Here is a 17,708-nt window from a genome sequence, read left to right on the forward strand (position 1 = left end):
TTCAGCTCTGACATGCTTGGGACTCTTAGAAAGTAGCAGTCCATTTGAAATGGTAGACAATAACTTAGCAAGTTCTTTAGCGAGAATGTCCACAATCATAACCCAATCCTAAACCATACCACCCATCCACTGAAAGGCGTAAGACTCTTTTGTAAAGCAACCTGCCAGTATGTGTGTGCAGTTTCATTCTGCTGTGCTTGTACAGGACTATTGAGCTGTCCAATGTGAAAGTGTAATACAGTGGGGCACATCTAATCCAGTGTAATGTAGACAGTGAACTTAGGCATGGTGTAGCTTTTTAAGTCTACCTGTCCACTTTAGCAAATTTTTTACTATGCCCTTTCCCTGCTAAAATACAACTCCTTAGCATGATAGGTGCAGTGGATTTTCATTTGTTGCATTTGAGTCATAAGTCTTCAACTAGATGGACCAAGTCTGTGTCTTGCACAATCATATGTAAGTGTGGTCCATTATTCACCACCTCTTTGCACTCGGGGTTATGAGATTAAAAAAAATATATACACAAGCTACTGACCAAAGCCAGTTTATTTCTTTGAAGTGCCATGTTACAGTTTGTTTGAAAGAAGCATTACATTAACCCTCTGAGGTACAGAAAAGGAAGCAGTTCCAAGGTTTCACAGTGCTCCTAGCTCGCACTGCCTGGTAAAGTATGTGAGCAGAACTGGCTTGAGCATTCAAACATCTGTACATAGAAGGAACCTGAACAGTTCGGATCTCTAAAAAGGCAGACAGAAGAGTCACACATCCTTGACCGCTCAAGACAATGAATCTGTGGGAACAGGAGCATCAATGGTTCAAACATTTTGAAAAATGTTTTGGATGGGAAGGCATATTAACCAGTTAAGTGCTACTTACAGTTTTGGTGTGAGCAGATTTGGTAACCAATACCCCTAAAACCAGTGAAACCATTTTGCTAATCTGGACAAGTTGCACATTACTGGGCATGTAACAAAAAGGATGCTCAATTTACATATCCCACTTACAAGGGTGGAAGAACCCACCAACTGAGGTTTAGTAAACATTGTGGTAGACAGTCCTAGATTGTTGAAGTTCATTGTGTGCTTGTGGAAGACATTACAATCCTATTGGAGGTAAGTGTCCAGCTTCTTCCTGATGTTTTCATATGAATCTGCTCCCATGTAGTCAACCTGGCCCTGTTCCCACATTTCCCTGCGTTCTTCAGAAGATCTAGATGGTGGGGGTGGAGGTGCTGCCGCTGCTATGGACATCTGTGACACTGCTTCCGTTACCTCCTCCTGGTTAAAACAGAATACATAAAGCATCTTTACCAGATGTGAATCAAAGCAAGAACAAAAACTAAAATGAGGAAACCAATGGATAGCTTCCATGCAAAGAGCCAGGCAAAGCAGAACTAAAGAAAACTGGCAAGAACTTCAAAATTAACGACAGTTGATAAAAATTAAAATATGAACTGCATGACGTCTGCAAATTGTACAGAGCAGCTTGACAACATTTTAAGTTCTTCATACCTCTTTACAGAAGCGACAAGAGAAAGCCAGTGAGCAGACCAAGCCCGACAGCTGTGAATAGTTATAGAAAAGTGGAAAGGTTGAAGAATTCATACCCCATTAAGGAGGAACCCTCTGCGTCAAATACAGCCCATGCAAATAAAGCATGCAGTTCCTGTCAGTCTTAGTCTACTTTCACACTTACATTTTGGCTTTCCATTTGAGATCCGTTCAGGGCTTTCACAACTGGTCCAAAAGGGATCAGTTTGCATTCTGAATGGAAAAGGATCCGCTCCGAATGCATCAGTTCAGTCTCCATTGGAGGTGGACACCAAAATGCTGCTTGCAGCATTGGTGTCTGATAAAGGGAGCCAGAGGGATCAATAGACAACAGATCCATCCTCCATTGATCATCAATGGTGTTGAAGACTGATCTGTCTTGGTCACGTAAGAGAATACAAACGGATCCGTTTTATCTGAACGGATCTGCACAAAACGAGAGAGTGAAAGTAGCCTATACAGAAGGCTACAATCTACTGCACCATCTTACTGTCAGTTTTATCTAGATGCTAGATTCCTACAGATGTCTAGTTGACAAGTGCTACAAGTCAACTTTTAAGGGGAATTTATCAAGCCCGGCACTCCAGAATTCTGTCTTCAAAACTGGCAAAAGAGAAACTAGGCTTTTGCAACTTTAAAATGATTTGAGCAAAATTTAGACACCATCTGCATTTTTTTCTCCATACATTTCAGTTTTGAAAAGTGGGTGCAGTTAGCCATGTTGAAGCGTTTCACTGTAGATAACCGACTTTGAAAATCCCATGTGTAATACGCACAATAAGTACATAAAAAGGTATTCAGCGACTCCCTCATGCAGTGTCCCAAATCAAGCAAATACACAGATTTACTGATTAGTAGGAAAGTACCAATTTTCTATTTTTGTTTGCGATTTAAAGAGGCTGTCCATCCATTAGTATGCAATCGCATGGAAAAGCAATCACCAGGTGTCCAACACATCACCTCCGATCAGCTGTTCAGTGTAGCTCCATTGCCAGCAGTTGGTGCTGGAACTACACAGCATCAACATAGTGCAGGGTGCTAGCTACTACAGTGCAGCTCCCATTAAAGTCATGAAATTAAAGTGTTCTCAAATTCATGGTCCTGAGGAAAAAAAAAAAAAAAAAAAAAAAAAAAAAAACCACTGCCAGTGACTGGCTGAGCAGGAGTTTCCAGCGTGTTGGGACTGGACCATGAAGTGGAGGAGCAGCAGGGGCTGGAGTCACATTGTAATAGCAGGGGAGGGGATATTGAATCTTTTATGCCCATTTAATTTAAAGCACAGACTTCATGCTTAATTTGTTCATGTGTCTTGCCAAAAGGAAAGATTTTTAGTTTGAGGGAAAACCAACTACTGAAGAAAGCAAAAGCTGGTGAATACACATTACAGGCTTTGTGAATTAGAACTATGCTTCTAACGTGGTTTCCAGCCCCTTCTCTGCAAAACACTAGCTGAAACCTAGTTGTCAGACACCGCTGTATCATCAGAACTAAATTAAAACATTGGATCCCAACTATGAAATTCTAGTCTTTACAATTAAGCACGATTTGTCATTAGAACTGTAATGGAGCAATTGTGCTCTGCAGTCAAGATCTCCATAGATATTGACTTTGCATTGGGTCACCTAGGATTCAGAAAGAGCACAGTCACAGGAAGACCTACCGCTTTCAAGCCAGTTGAGACATCTTTAACTACTCCGTGTTCTGTTAAGAGTGTCAGGATTTTGGATGTGTAGATGTCCCACCAGAGGTTGAGGAACTCTGGATGAATGAGAGTTTGGTCATGTATATCTCCTTTCACAGTCTGTGTTTTATTGTCATAGGTATAGTTCCATGGCTTCACTTTACCAAGAAAATGCACCACCTTTGCGTTGCCACCAAACCTAAAAAGGCAAAATATTGCAGGTCAAATATCAGCAAATGCAGTTCTATTTAAAAACAAACACTAACGTTTCCAGGGTATGGATATATTTATTGTGCAAAGACTATGCTTACTCAGCTTCTCTATGCAAGTGGTGTTCAGGCTTTAGGGCTTCATGAAGTTTATTTGCATCAAAGTTCTATAGCTATGGGGGACATTCATCAAAACTGGTATAAAAGGAAAACTGGCTTAATTGCCCATTGCAGCAAGATTCCACCTTTTTCCCCCAAAAGGAGCTCTGAAAAATGAAGTGGAATCTAACTAGTTATAACAGGTGACAGTTTTCCTTCAAGTTTTGATAACTCTGCAAATATATGTCTATCGGGAACAAGGCCCTTACTGAGGAAAAAGTAGCCTTAGAAACAGGGTGTAGGAGAGATGATGTCCCAGCCAAACAAGTACATATTCCTTCAGTAATCTGGTTTTGAAGGGCTCATTCATGCACAGCTACTGATATCCTGATAAAACCACATGATTAGAAGCCAAGTTTAGTCATGCTTATGTTAGCAGTTGTAAGGAGTCAATGTAACCTGATGTCCATGCGTGGGGAAGGAATTTGCATGTGATGTTTTGTCATTGATACAGGGTAACCAAGTCTTCACTCCCCCACCGGTGAACCTGCACAATGAGACATTCCGTAATCAGACATGCACTTACGCTTTAAATGCCGGGAGATAGGAATATATGGAGATACTGCTCAAGTTATAAAGAAAGGGTAGATGCTTGTGGATATCTTTTGTTGCCCAGGTGTTAAAAAAGGTGTTCAGTAAACCTTGGTCACCACCTAAAAAAGGAATATGGCACAATTAAATCATGAAGCAGCAGAGATCAATGTAGCCACAAACACCATACATGATAAACCTTTATCCTGCAAGATAATGCCTTTACCAAGATATACATTATCTGTCAGAAACCTAGTGAGCAAGATCCCTAGTTGCCAGGTAGAGATGTCAGTAGTCCACCACACTGGTTTGTAGTTCCATACCGAGCGCCAATTCTCTTCAAACAAGCACTGTACTAGACAGTTCTCCATTTGTTTGGCTCCAGCTGGAATTGAGAGCAGCCAGAGGCAAGACTCGTCCTCGGTGGCATTTTGATCTGCAGCCAGCAAGTAGGGTTTTCAGGATACCAAGACAAAACCATGTGTTTTTGTATTTCCTTTTATTTTCTGTTAGTGTTCACCGCATAGGAGTTTTAATATTTCAGACTAGTTTTGGAATATGATTTTACACTGTCCCTGTTGCCCTGTGCACACAGCAGCAGGGAACTTACCATGGCAGCCATAGAAGGCTTCAGCACTGCTGGAGATCCAGTGAAGGGGGCATGGCCACTGGCAATGATAATACTGGTCTGGGAGCGCACTGTGCCACCAATGAAGATAGTTAGCATTATAATACTGAGAAGGTCACTGTGCCACCAATGCATATGATTAACCCTTAAATACAAGTGTAGGCAGATCACATACCTGGCCTCAATGACATAGCGCAGTGATCCCTGTCAATTAACCCCTCAGGTGCTTCACCTGAGGGGTTAATTGATGTTTGGCTGATCGCTGCACCCTGTCAAAGGCTGGGTGCCTACATTTGTATTTAAGGGTTAATTATATGCATTAGTGGCAGCTTCACAGCCCTTCCTTCCCCTTCACTGTGCCAGCTGAGGAGAACATGGTATGCATCGAGGGCGGTGTGCCATTTTCCCTAACTGGCACTAGGCTGTGCAGTCCAATATTGTAAAATGGCAAATCCCGGTATCCGTTTGATACCAGTTACAACCCTTCCGGCAACTATCACTGCGGCTGAGGCTTAATTGAGACCCTGTGGAACAGGAGTATTTATTTGAATGGTTCTGGCCATGTAGTAATATTAATTTGGCTTTTAAGCTGCAGTGGCTCCCATTTACCAGCACCAATCACTCAGCTAACTGCATATTATACTTTCCTGCAAGTGTATGTAAACTAAGAATCAAGAAATCTGTGGTAGGAGATAGTATTCACTTCTAAGGGTACTTTCACACCTGTGGCAGGATTCTGGCAGGCAGTTCTGTCGCCGGGACATGCAAACCCCTAGGATGGAACTCTGCCAGAAGAGAATAACGCTAGTGTGAAAGTACCCTTAGAAGAGAGCTGCTAAGAGGCCCAATGACTCCAGCTTTACACTGTACCAGAAGTTCAATCCTTTCCCATTACTAGTCGTCCAAATCTAACAGTCTAGACCTTTTTGCTGGTATTGTCTCCTGTCGAAACAGATTTCAATCACCTTTTGTTGACAAGTCAGGCGACATAATTTATAGAGGAAACACCCGTTATGTGCAGTTCACAGCCAAGTTATGTCGAGGTTCACATTCTTCTGATCAGGCAACACAAGTATTAATTAATGACTAAAATGCTGCAAATAACCAGAGAAGCTTAGAACTTTCCTGTCTGCACCACAGGGGCTAAAAACCATAGACATTTATCATTTGCAGCAGTTTGTCAGTTTTAACCCTTAGGCTACCAGAGCTTTTTTGCTTAATTTTTCTTCCCCATTTTCCTTGAGCCATAACTTATATTTCCGGTAACATAGCTGTATGAGGGGTTATTTTTTTGTGGGACAGGTTGTACTTTGTAATGCCACCATTAATTATGGCATAATTAGTGGGAAGCAGATTTTTTTTTATATATAATTAAAAAAATTGTGATGATTTTGTAACTTATGAGCCTATAAATTATGTTCTTAAATTTTTTTTTATTCCCCCCCCACCAGGGATTTTTAAAATGTTATTTAAACTCAATTTTGCTCATATATCTTATCCTGGCCAAAATAAGAATTATAGCATGAATACTTTTCAGCCTTGTCAGAGAGGCTAAAAGTGTTCAGCTCAACTACCAATGCCCGAATTGGCCACACTTTGCGCATTTAGATGCTGCGATCTCACTGCCACGGCATCTAAAGCATTTAATTACCGCAATCAGCATTGCCAGTGACGTAATTAGCTGCAGGTCTCTGCTGTTTGAAACCGCAGAGATCTGCCGGCCATAGCGTCCGCTGCATGTGTGAGTGGGTGCCATGTTTTCACATTGCTCCAGTGCTGTACATGTACAGTGCTAGTAGCGAATGGGTTAAGTCTGTCTTTGCTTTGTGTGCCTGAAAAAACTGAAAATGATGCACCTTAATACGTTTGGTGTGATAGCTATGCAGTTTACCCTTATGTGTTAAAGTACGCCGGGGGGTTGCCTGGCATAGGCTCCGACTTCAGCAAAAGTGCCATAAAACCAGGTGTAATCTCACTTTTAGCACTTAACAGACCACTTTGAAATAAACACCAAAATATTGCAAAAAATATAAATAAAAATTCTGTATAGTTAGACATTTCCCGGATATCTTAGCTTGATTGCATACAATACATGTAAACTGATGATTGAGAGTCATTAGTGGCATGATGCAGGCCTCAGCATGCAGCAGCCATGCAAAATATGATGGTAGTTAGTCAGAGGAATAGACAGCAACAGTGGAAAATTGGGGCATCGTCAGTGAGGAGAGGTCCATCAATCAGAATCAGTCTGAGCTGTGAAAAAATTTCAATATTGATGCAGTAATAAATAATGTACTAATCTGCATCTGTAGTTGTATCCCTTTTTCTGTAAGACTTGACATTTAGGATGTCACTGGACAGAGTTAGAAGGCAGCAAGTAAAAGCTCCCATACATTAGGCCTCATGCACACAACCATATCGGTTTTGCAGTCTGCAAATAGAGAATCTGCAAAATACGGCTGCTGCGTTGTTTGCTCATTTTTTTGCCGACCCATTGACTTCAATGGATCTGTAATTTGCAGACAAGCATAGGACACAGATCTGTGCACTTTCTGCAATCAGCCAGCCATTCTACAAAAGACTATGGGGCATATTTATTGAGACCAGCGTTTTAGACGCCCGTCTTAATAAACCCTGAAGCTGGCTTCTTCACAACTTGACAGATCCTCTGCCAGTTTTAAATGTAAGACAGCTTCCTAGCAATCTTCCATTTATACCTTTTTCTATGCCTGAAACAAGCATACAAAGTAGTAAAAGAGACAGCCTGCAGTCCCCCTTCCCAGCCTATGCCATGCCCACTTATTTAGACCTGATGTGAGTGGGAATAAGTGTCAGATTGTGGCATTACAGCTAGTAGCGCTGCAGGATGGATCATCAATATATTAGGCTGTGGGGGTCCAGCACCCCCATCAATCTGCAGCCTCCGGTGTTGGAAGTGCCATTCAAAGTGTAGTTGTCATGCTGGGTTACTGCAGCTCTGCTCCTAACGGGGCCTCATTTTATTCAGGCATGTCTACTTTAGGGTGCCTTCACAAAAGTCTTGGCTTGTTTGCATTAAAAAAGTGCCAGCTCTAAAAAGGTTAGACCTTCAGCCAAGTATGAAACAGGACATACAAGCCTCTGCTACAGGCATTTGTTAGTTAGGTGCCATCTGTCTACCGGACCATTCCATGCTGTAGCCCTGGTGTCTTACATCTTTCCACTATAGGAAAAGAAATGCCAGGGGGGAAGTCAGAGGGGCAGTTTAGGTTTCTGTAAAGCTAGGCAGCCAAGTCCTTGACTACTGTATGTGGAGCATCACTGCATTTACCATCTGTTCTGCTTACCATCAAAGCTGCCTTTTTCTGTGGCCATCTGTAATAGCTGGTTGTAGGTCTCAATAGATGGCCGGTATACAAACACTCCAGAATTAAAGCAATCAGGCCAGCCTGGGTCTGGGGCTGCAGACAGTTCTTCTCGTTCAAACAGGTCATCAATATTTTGTAAAACCTTAAAAATGGTCCAAAAAATAATTAAAGCAGCTTAAGATGAGCATCTACAGTTTTCACCAAAGTCCCAACAAGTAGATCAGATTAGCCTCACCATTGTATCGGCATCCAGAAATACACATTTGGTGTATTCTATCAATGCCCAGCAATGGAGTTTTGTTAATGTGACGCCAAGCTCTGGTCTCTCCATTAAAGCCAGATGAGCAGAATCCTCACTGTCCAGGACATCCACAACACGAACAACATCGTAAACTTTTTCTAGTACTTTTCTGTGGAGAAAATGGAAATAAGCAAGATGTTGGCACAGTCCTACCCATCACTCAGTGAAGGCAACAGGACAACGCACCTCATGGAGTCTGAGACCTGAGGGGTTATGAGCACAACCAACTTCTTTGAAGTATTTTTCTGAAGAGATGACCCCAGTACCAACGCTCCTTTCGCATAAGAGTCATTTGTGGCAAGAGTGACAAAAGCATGATCTAGAGGTAAAACAGAAAATGCAATAAGTCAATTCAGCTTTGACTGTTAATTAACATGTCCTTACACGTGCCTGACATGATGCCAGAACTAAGAATGCGATACCAGTGCCAAGTGTAGCATCCCGGACTCAAACCTGCACAACCATTTACAATGACCAATGGACGAGTGGGGAGTGACCCATGGGGTTACCTTTAACATGAGGCACAAAGTATTAAAGGGGCCGTCTGCTTTTTACCTTAGGATAGGTAATCAGAATGGTGGGGGTCTGACACCTGGTATCCCCTGCCGGTCAGCTGTTTGATGAGAAAGCATTTGTACAAGCACTTCCTTCTCCCCCCCATTTACCTGCTGGCCACAACAATTGCAGTGGTGAGCAGGTGTAATTACAACTATGGTGTCCCCATTCAATTCTATGGGACAGCTCTGTATGTTCAAGTGCCTAGGACAGAGCCATCCCATAGAAGCAATGGGGGGGGGGGGGGGGGGGGGGTGGATGCCACAGCTATAGTTACACTGCTTGATGCTGCAGTTGCAACAGGTAAACAAAAAAGGCAGCACTTGTACAAGTGCCGCTTTCTCTTCAAACAGCTGCTCGGTGGGGGTGCTGAGTATTAGATGCCCACCAATCCGATACTGATGACCTATCCTGAGGATGGCACCAAAAATAGTAAAAAGCAGAGTGGACCCAGCATGCATGTGGAACCTGCACTCCCTGAATTTTATGGTGGCCATTATGGCACAGAACAGGTAGGATTTAGGGCTATTTCACATGAGCGGATGCAGTGAGTGACAAGCGCTGCGTGAATGAGAGCCAAGACCCGCTGAGGACAGAAGGAGCATGGAGCATTAACATGATTGATAATGCTCTGTGCCTCTGATCTCTTTACTACAAAATCACGGTGACAACTTTATCTGTGATTTTGTAGTAAAGAGATCATAGAGGCACAGAGCATATGCAATCATGTTAATGCTCTGTGCTTCTGTCCGCAGCGGGTCTTTGCTCTCATTCACGCAGCGGATGTCACACGGCATCCGCTCGTCTGAAACAGCCCTTAGTGTTATGTTCCAGTCTTAGAGATCGCCTTGATACTGGCAGGCGGGCCCAAATTTAGTACAAAATGTATTTGCCAAGAATCTGAAACTTACAATAAGTGTAGCATTTGCACCCGAATATTTTCAATTACAGCATTATTGTACTAGGTGTTTGCAGAGTGCTGTTGCATAGTGTTTTTTTTCTTCCTTGCCATCCCGAGATTGGCTTCTAAATGGTAAAAAGTGGCCAATCTGTTTAACACCCATTAATGGTGAGTGACCAATATTTTTTCTCCCACAGCAACATTGGGGCTTCCCTCTTGTGAAGCAGTCAGCATGGCAGTACTAAAGAGCAGTGATTGGTTACCGATAACATGGCGCTTGCAGTGCCTGGCAGTGTTCTATAGAGCCTGACCAGCTAAGGCCACTTTCACACTTGCGTTCGGAGCAGATCCATCTGGTGTCTGCACAGACTGATCCGCTCCTATAACACAAACAATGGTATGTGTTCAGAACGGATCAGTCTGCATTATATTTAATAAAAATTAAAAAAAAGTCTAAAAGTAAGGCTACTTTCACACTAGTGTTCGGGGCTCCGCTTGTGAGTGCTGTTCAAAGGCTCTCACAAGCGGCCCCGAACGCATCCGTCCAGCCCTAACGCATTCTAAGTGGATGCGGATCTGCTCAGAATGCATCAGTCTGGCGGCGTTTGGCCTCCGCTCCGCTGGCGAACACCCGAACGCTGCTTGCAGCGTTCAGGTGTCCGCCTGGCCGTGCGGAGGCAAACTGATCCGTCCAGACTTACAATGGAAGGGCGGATCCGTTTGAATTTGACACTATATGGCTCAATTTTCAAACTGATCCGTCCCCTATGGACTTTCAATGTAAAGTCTGGATGGATCCGTCTGCGGCTACTTTCACACTTAGATTTTTTTTTCTACAATATAATGCAGACAGATCTGTTCTGAACGGATCCCATTGTCTGTATTATATGAGCGGATCCATCTGGACAGACCCCAGACGGATCCGCTCTGAACGCAAGTGTGAAAGTAGCCTAAGCTGATAATCATGTAGAGTATCAAAATAGCATCAATATGTCAATGCAGCATAACCAACTCCCTGTTCGAAAGAAAATATTGGAACATTACAGTAATGGATGAGCAGTTTGTGCATGTGGGAAGAGTTTGTATGGATTCACACCACAAAAAGTAACACTACATAATACACATGAATTATCGTATACAAATTTTTGCAGCCCTACATTCCTGTCATGCCAGAAGGTGTATAGGGAGTCACATCTGGGCCATGGAGCCTAGGACTGTTCCAAAGGCTTCTGCCACACTGTAGGTGGGAGGCCCTATTCTACTGCACTGGGGCCCAGAGAACATTTGTGCCCATTGTCTACTAAATCCATCTGTACACACTGCCAGTTAGGTCTGTAAATGCAATACCTGGGATTGTCACCCACACTGCATTTGCCCTCGCGGAATCATTACCCCAAGTGGTATAGTGCCGCATTTGTTGAAAGGTACGGGACATTTGAGCTGTCGATTCTGACGTCCACACCATATTTTCTAATTGGAATACTATCTATATATAGAATTGGAACATTATCTAATATAGAATTGCTACATTTATCTCAATTGGAATTTGGACACTGCTGTTACTATTGTGTTTGTCCACCTACACATACAGCAGTGCGTCGGCTGCTATATTGACCACAAAGGAGATATTGTTTCTATATTGCTAATGCTGCATATCACGTATTTTATCATTTGATGTATGTTTTATGTGTATTTTAAGGGTTTGTTTCTAATACATTTTTAATACATTAAATAACTTGATACATCCAGTCAGTGTTTCCCTCTTGAGTGTGCCCCCTCGTTCATTTACACGGTACATTTGCCCTTTATGAAAATGATCAAAAAAGAAAGCTTGTAGCAGCACAGATTTAGGATCAGTTACGAACACTCCAGTCACCTTGAAGCTTCATTTCTTTAAAACCTACACTAGACACTCGGGTGGCCAATTTTTTTTTTTTTTTGCAGAGACCTTGCCAACTGCCAGACAGCATTGCCATGTCCTGAATTATATAAGAGCATCTGCAAATGCGTTTTCCAGTGACTCATTGTAAGGACACTTGGCAGGTAATATACTGTGAGGCTACCATAGATCCTGGTCAACCAGAAGCTGGTGCTGCTATTACCAGGGACAGTTGTAGATTGACCAATATCTGATCACCATGCATCAAGCATGGCAGCTAGTCAATGTGCCCAAGGTATTAGATTTAGGTTATCTACTAGTCATCCCCAAATACAGGGAATTTGAGATAATGAACAAACATGGTCAGCAAATACTAGCTTCTCTTTTCCAGCACACAGTGATGTCCTCTACAGGACATACTTGTGGAAAGTCAACTTTCATCAGCTGTCTGATGAAGGAAGGTGGGTTTGGCACTCTAGCCATGTTGGACCATCAGGTTAAGGGCTGATTCACACGACCACTCAGGCTGTGTCAGCAGCATCTCCCATAACCTCATCATTGTAGTTTGATAGTTCCTATCTGATTGCAGATTGTGTACTGTACCCTGTTTAATACAGTGCAATAGATCCACAATCAGATAGGAACTATCAAATCAGTGATGCAGCCAGTTCAGGGGAGCTGTGGCTGACACAGCCTTTGTTTCTGGGACCAAGCGCAGTAGTGTGATAGTCCAACTATGGTGGACTAAGTTTTAAACCCATCCCACTTTAGACAACTGATTAAAGTTAAACTATCATCCACTGGTCATTCTGGTGCAGTCACTATACTGTAATAGAAAAGGGTGCAGAGCACTAATGTGAACCAGCCCCAAGACTTGATAAGTTTTATTCAATTGCTGTAGAAGCAGGCAATTCATTGCTCAGCTTATAACCTCAAATGTCAGACCACTGAACAGAAGGGCTTGTTACCCTAACATACGTCAGTCCATATTCCTTGAGGGATACAGACAGCAGGCGATACTGTGTTCATCAAATAGGCCAACAGCTTATTCAGGCATGAGTTCATGGAGAACAGGCATTTACAGATTCAGCCAAATGTAATAGTACCCAATTCATCTAGGAACAAGATCGTTCCTATCTTAGTAGGATACAAGCATGCTGGCCATTACTTAACCTGCACAAGAACATGAAGTAAAGCACACACGAGAAGACAAAAGGCACACTGTGGACACTTGGGTTCACCAACATTCTTTAGGCTCACTTCTGCCAAGAATTCAACAGTTTATTAGGAGACTTGTGCTTGAATGCCTACCAGAGTAAGAATCCTTTAAGAACCAAAACAGTTCAGATTCTAACACTCATGAACTTGTCTAAAGCCATCAAAATCCAAGCCACATTGGCTTATGGAAAGGCTGCAATTGTGGTGCTGGTTTACATCAGGGCTTAAAAACATTTATTTTTTAAAGGAGTTATCCCATGAAAAGCATTACCAGTCCTACAGCTTTTTATCCAGGAGACATGGCATCCAAAAGTCACTCAAGGTGCTCTTCGGGGTATCTAGCAGCTCCTCTGCCCTACTCACTTAACATCTCTCCCCCTTTGAGAATCTCTGGGCTGGATGGGGCAACTGATCTCCCATGTACATAAACCATCAACCAACCTGGCAACCCTACAAGGCCAAGTTGAAAGAGCTTGGAATGACATACCACAGGAGGATAACCAGCATCTGTATGGCCACTACTATGCTAGGGTGGAAGCCTGTATCACAACAAGGGAAGATGCCAACCACTATTAATGCGACCCTGCCTGAACCCTGCCTGAACATACCTTGAAGAACCCCAAATAAAGGGTGCACCACTTGGCTGTATGATCAGTAACCAAGCACCACTAGCAGTTTTTACTTTGTCAGTTACACCTCAATAGCATTAAGTTTTTCAGGTAATGTATATGCAATAAAATATTTTTCATCAATTAGATTTTCCCCTTTGGCAGCACCCTTTCTGCCTCTGTCCGGGTGTAGTGACACTTCTCAACTTTCAAAAAGGCTGGTCCTCCCAAAAGACCCATAACATTCTAGACACAATCTGGGACCTTAATGAAAGGGCTATCTGTGCTTGATGCCACCACCTTCATCCATTTCTGGATCAGAGCCAACTTTGCACAAATGTCTCAGTAGATGTTCACACTGTCAACATGCCACTGGTTCAGCCTGTTTTGTGCCCCTCAACTCATTCAAATTTCGGTTTCCCCCACAACCTCTAAATCAGGCATCTCAAACTAGCAGCCCTCCAGCTGTTGCAAAACTACAACTCCCAGCATGCCCAGGCAGCCTACAGGTATCAGCCTAGAGCAGGGCATTGTGGGAGTTGTTTTACAACAGCTGGAGGGCCACGAGTTTGAGATGCCTGCAAGTCTGAATGCTTATAAAAACTCCAAAGCCACCAAATAACAGATCTGCCACCACAAAGGACCTGTTTTCAGCTAGTTTTTTTTCTTCTGTGGATTTCAACTATTAATATAAACGAAGGCACCACCTCCGGACAGTTTATCCAATAACCATTGAGGGATGAGCGAATTGACTTCGGCTGCTTCCGAAGTCAATTTGCATAAAACCTCACCCCATACAGTATAAGAATGTATTAGCTCTGAGCTGAAGTTATTACTTTGTGAAGTCTTGAGACTTTGCATAATAACTTCATGAATTACTGTAAAAACAAAAAAACTTTCTACCAAACTAAGGTTTGGTTCCAAGGTACCACTTGGGACTGAACCAGAGTTCAGTTTCAAGTTTAACAGTAATTCATGAAGTTATTACACAGTCTTGAGACTTTACAAAGTAATAACTTCAGCTCATCGGACCCCTATATTCTAATACTGTACAGAGATCCCGCCCCATACAGTTTTACGATGAAGTTTTATGTGAAGCGACTTCGGATGAAGCGGCAAAGTCAATTCGCTCATCCCTACCTATATTATACATACATTTCCTGTAGAAAATTGTAACATTGGGCTTTTTCTTACCACTGTCAGTAATCAGGCTACCAAGGTAGAACTTAAAGGGCTTCTGTCACCCCCACTGAAGTTTTTTTTGGGCTAGTTAAATTCCTTATACTGCGATATATGAAAATATAATAGTGTTACTTTCCTTCAGCAGTCTGATTAAAACAAACTTTTAGAATATGTAAATTAGGTCTCTACCAGCAAGTAGGGCGTCTACTTGCTGGTAGCCGCCGTAAAAAAACGCCCCCCTTGTTGTTTTGATTGACAGGGCCAGCCGCGATCTCCTCCTCCAGCCCTGTCAGCATTTCAAAAATTGCACACCTGTGTTCATTTGGCGCAGGCACTCTGAGATGAGGAGGGTCACCTCCTCAGAACTCCCTCAGTGCGCCTGCATCACCGAAAGAAGATGTCATCGGCGCAGGTGCACTGAGGGAGTGCTGAGGAGGCGAGAATGAACACAGGCACGTGATTTTTGAAATGCTGACAGGGCCGGAGGAGATTGCAGCTGTCCCTGTCACTCAACACGACGAGGGGGTGGTTTTTTGCAGTGGCTACCAGCAAGTAGACGCCCTACTTGCTGGTAGAGACCTAATTTACATATTATAAAAGTTTGTTTTTATCAGAAAGTGCTGAAGGAAAGTAACATTATATTTTCATATATTGTAGTATAAGGAATTAAACTAGCCACAAAAAAAAACAGACTTTAGTGGGGTGACAGAAGCCCTTTAAACCATATTTATTGGAATACAATTTTTTAAATGTTCTATAAGCCTGTATTTAATGCACTATGCCATCATTTTAAGAAATCTAGGCATGTTCTCAGAAAGTTTGAAAAGATATATACCCTCACTTTATAATACACTTTTCCCCCAAAGCAGGTGAGAATGGAAGTGTATTATGGTGCAAATGTTAATGGCCGCTTAGAGGCAGTCATTATGCAAGGGAGCAGTGCGTGAAATGCCGAGTCAGCTGTACTCACCCTTCCTGGTATCACACATGTTCTGACTGCGTACAGCATCAGGACACGTTACATGTAGGCACACACTATGACCTGATGTGTGAGGGTGGTTCACAATGCAGCACAGGTCAGATTAAAACCAGGGAGCAGAGATTATGGGAAGAGCATGTGGTTTGAAGCAGGAGATGAAAGTTCATTTATTTATATCTGATGAAGCTTGGGGTCAGTTTCTGATAAACGTTTATTTTCTTCCTCTACCCTGGATGCGTCTTATGGAGCGAAAAACACAGTATGGCAAGGCATGTCCTGGAAATGCAGGAAGTCCTGTGCATGCCTAAATGGAAATGAAACATTTATAGAAGTGTAGCTGCTATATTCAGTGCTTGCTGTGAAAGTTGTCTGGGAATAAGTAATTTCACAGGTGCCCACAGCCTTCCTCAGCTATGGAAAGAATCATACTTGCTCACCACCCCTCCGGTCCTACACACTGACTCCCGTGTGCATCTTCTGGGCCACAACTTGTTTACTTCCTTTCTGGCATAGTCATCTCCGCTGCAACTGGTATCAGCTGTCAGGTTTCTTGTGGAAGAATCTCCACTGCAGCCAATAACCAAATTCAGCGGAAGTGACCATGCCAGAAAGGAAGTAAACAAGCTGCAGACCAGAAGATAGAGACATGACCAGAGGGGTGGGGCATAGGGAAGTATGATTCATTTCATAGGAGTGTAAGGGCTCTTTCACACCTGCGTTCTTTTCTTCCGGGATAGAGTTCCATCGTCGGGGCTCTATGCCGGAAGAATCCTGATCAGTTTTATCCTAATGCATTCTGAATGGAGTGAAATCCGTTCAGGATGTCTTCAGTTCCGGAACGTTTTTTTGGCCGGAGAAAATACCGCAGCATGCTGTGCTTTTTGCTCTGGCCAAAAATCCTGAACACTTGCCGCAAGGCCGGATCCGGAATTAATGCCCATTGAAAGGCATTGATCTGGATCCGGCCTTAAGCTAAACGTCATTTCGGCACATTGCCGGATCCGACGTTTAGCTTTTTCTCAATGGTTACCATGGCTGCCGGGATGCTAAAGTCTTGGCAGCCATGGTAAAGTGTAGTGGGGAGCGGGGGAGCAGTATACTTACCGTCAGTGTGGCTCTCGGGGCGCTCCAGAATGACGTCAGGGCGCCCCAGGCACATTGATGACGTGATCGAATGGCACATCATCCATGCGCATGGGGCGCTCTGACGTCACTCTGGAGCGCCCCAGGAGCCGCACGGACTGTAAGTATACCGCTCCCCTGCTTCCTACTACTATGGCAAGCAAGACTTAAATAGCACCCTGGCTGCCATAGTAACACTGAAAGCATTTTGAAGACAGATCCGTCTTCAAATGCTTTCAGTACACTTGCGTTTTTCCGGATCCGGCAAGTGGAGTACACGCCGGATCCGGACAACGCAAGTGTGAAAGAGGCCCAAGGCTGTGGGCACCTGTGAAAAGTGACTTATTCCTAGATAAGACCTTTAGACGATCGCATTTTTTGGTCTGTGTCCAATATGTTTTTGCAGAGTGAACTTGGACCCATTCCTTTCTATGGTGTGTGAGGGTTAAGACTCCATGTTGTGCCCTCAGCCTCCATGTTTGTATTTCATACTGACATTTTTGTGTGTAATGAACTGTGAGCTTCTTGTGGAAAGTTCAGTAACTTCAAGGTCATTCCTTGCCCCCACCAACACTTGTTAGAAAGCAATCTTAACAAGCACTAAGTACTGGCCTGTGGCTGGCACCCACAGTTAAGATTAAGGAGACGTTCTAGGCGTATAGACAAGATGCTCATTTCAGATTGTGTTTAATGAGTTAATGACAAATATTTGACTACGTCTTCAGTTGGAAATGATCCAGAAAATGGCTGTATTATTAAAGAAAGCAGAGGTTAAAGTTTAGAAACTCTTGGAAACCGCTCTATGCCCGTGTTGGTTTTTCCTCTATGGATATTTATAACTTCTAATTCAGAGTCCAC

The 17,708-nt window shown here is 43.1% G+C and overlaps 1 protein-coding gene across 1 annotated transcript in view; it reads right to left on the reverse strand.

Moving 5' to 3' along the window:
• Positions 1–528: 528 nt before the first annotated feature.
• GYG1 (glycogenin 1) overlaps positions 529–17,708 on the reverse strand; it is a 28,475-nt gene continuing 11,295 nt past the window's right edge. Inside the window, exons 2-7 of the mRNA XM_044289901.1 lie at positions 8,593–8,725; positions 8,341–8,515; positions 8,085–8,247; positions 4,126–4,252; positions 3,211–3,430; positions 529–1,277 (exon numbers count right to left, since the gene is read on the reverse strand). Of these exons, the coding sequence (XP_044145836.1) occupies positions 1,104–1,277; positions 3,211–3,430; positions 4,126–4,252; positions 8,085–8,247; positions 8,341–8,515; positions 8,593–8,725 (992 nt within the window). The 3' untranslated portion in view covers positions 529–1,103. The remainder of the gene's footprint in view (positions 1,278–3,210; positions 3,431–4,125; positions 4,253–8,084; positions 8,248–8,340; positions 8,516–8,592; positions 8,726–17,708) is intronic.

Source organism: Bufo gargarizans, chromosome 4 (assembly GCF_014858855.1).
Source record: "Bufo gargarizans isolate SCDJY-AF-19 chromosome 4, ASM1485885v1, whole genome shotgun sequence".
In the NCBI taxonomy this organism is placed as follows: domain Eukaryota; kingdom Metazoa; phylum Chordata; class Amphibia; order Anura; family Bufonidae; genus Bufo; species Bufo gargarizans.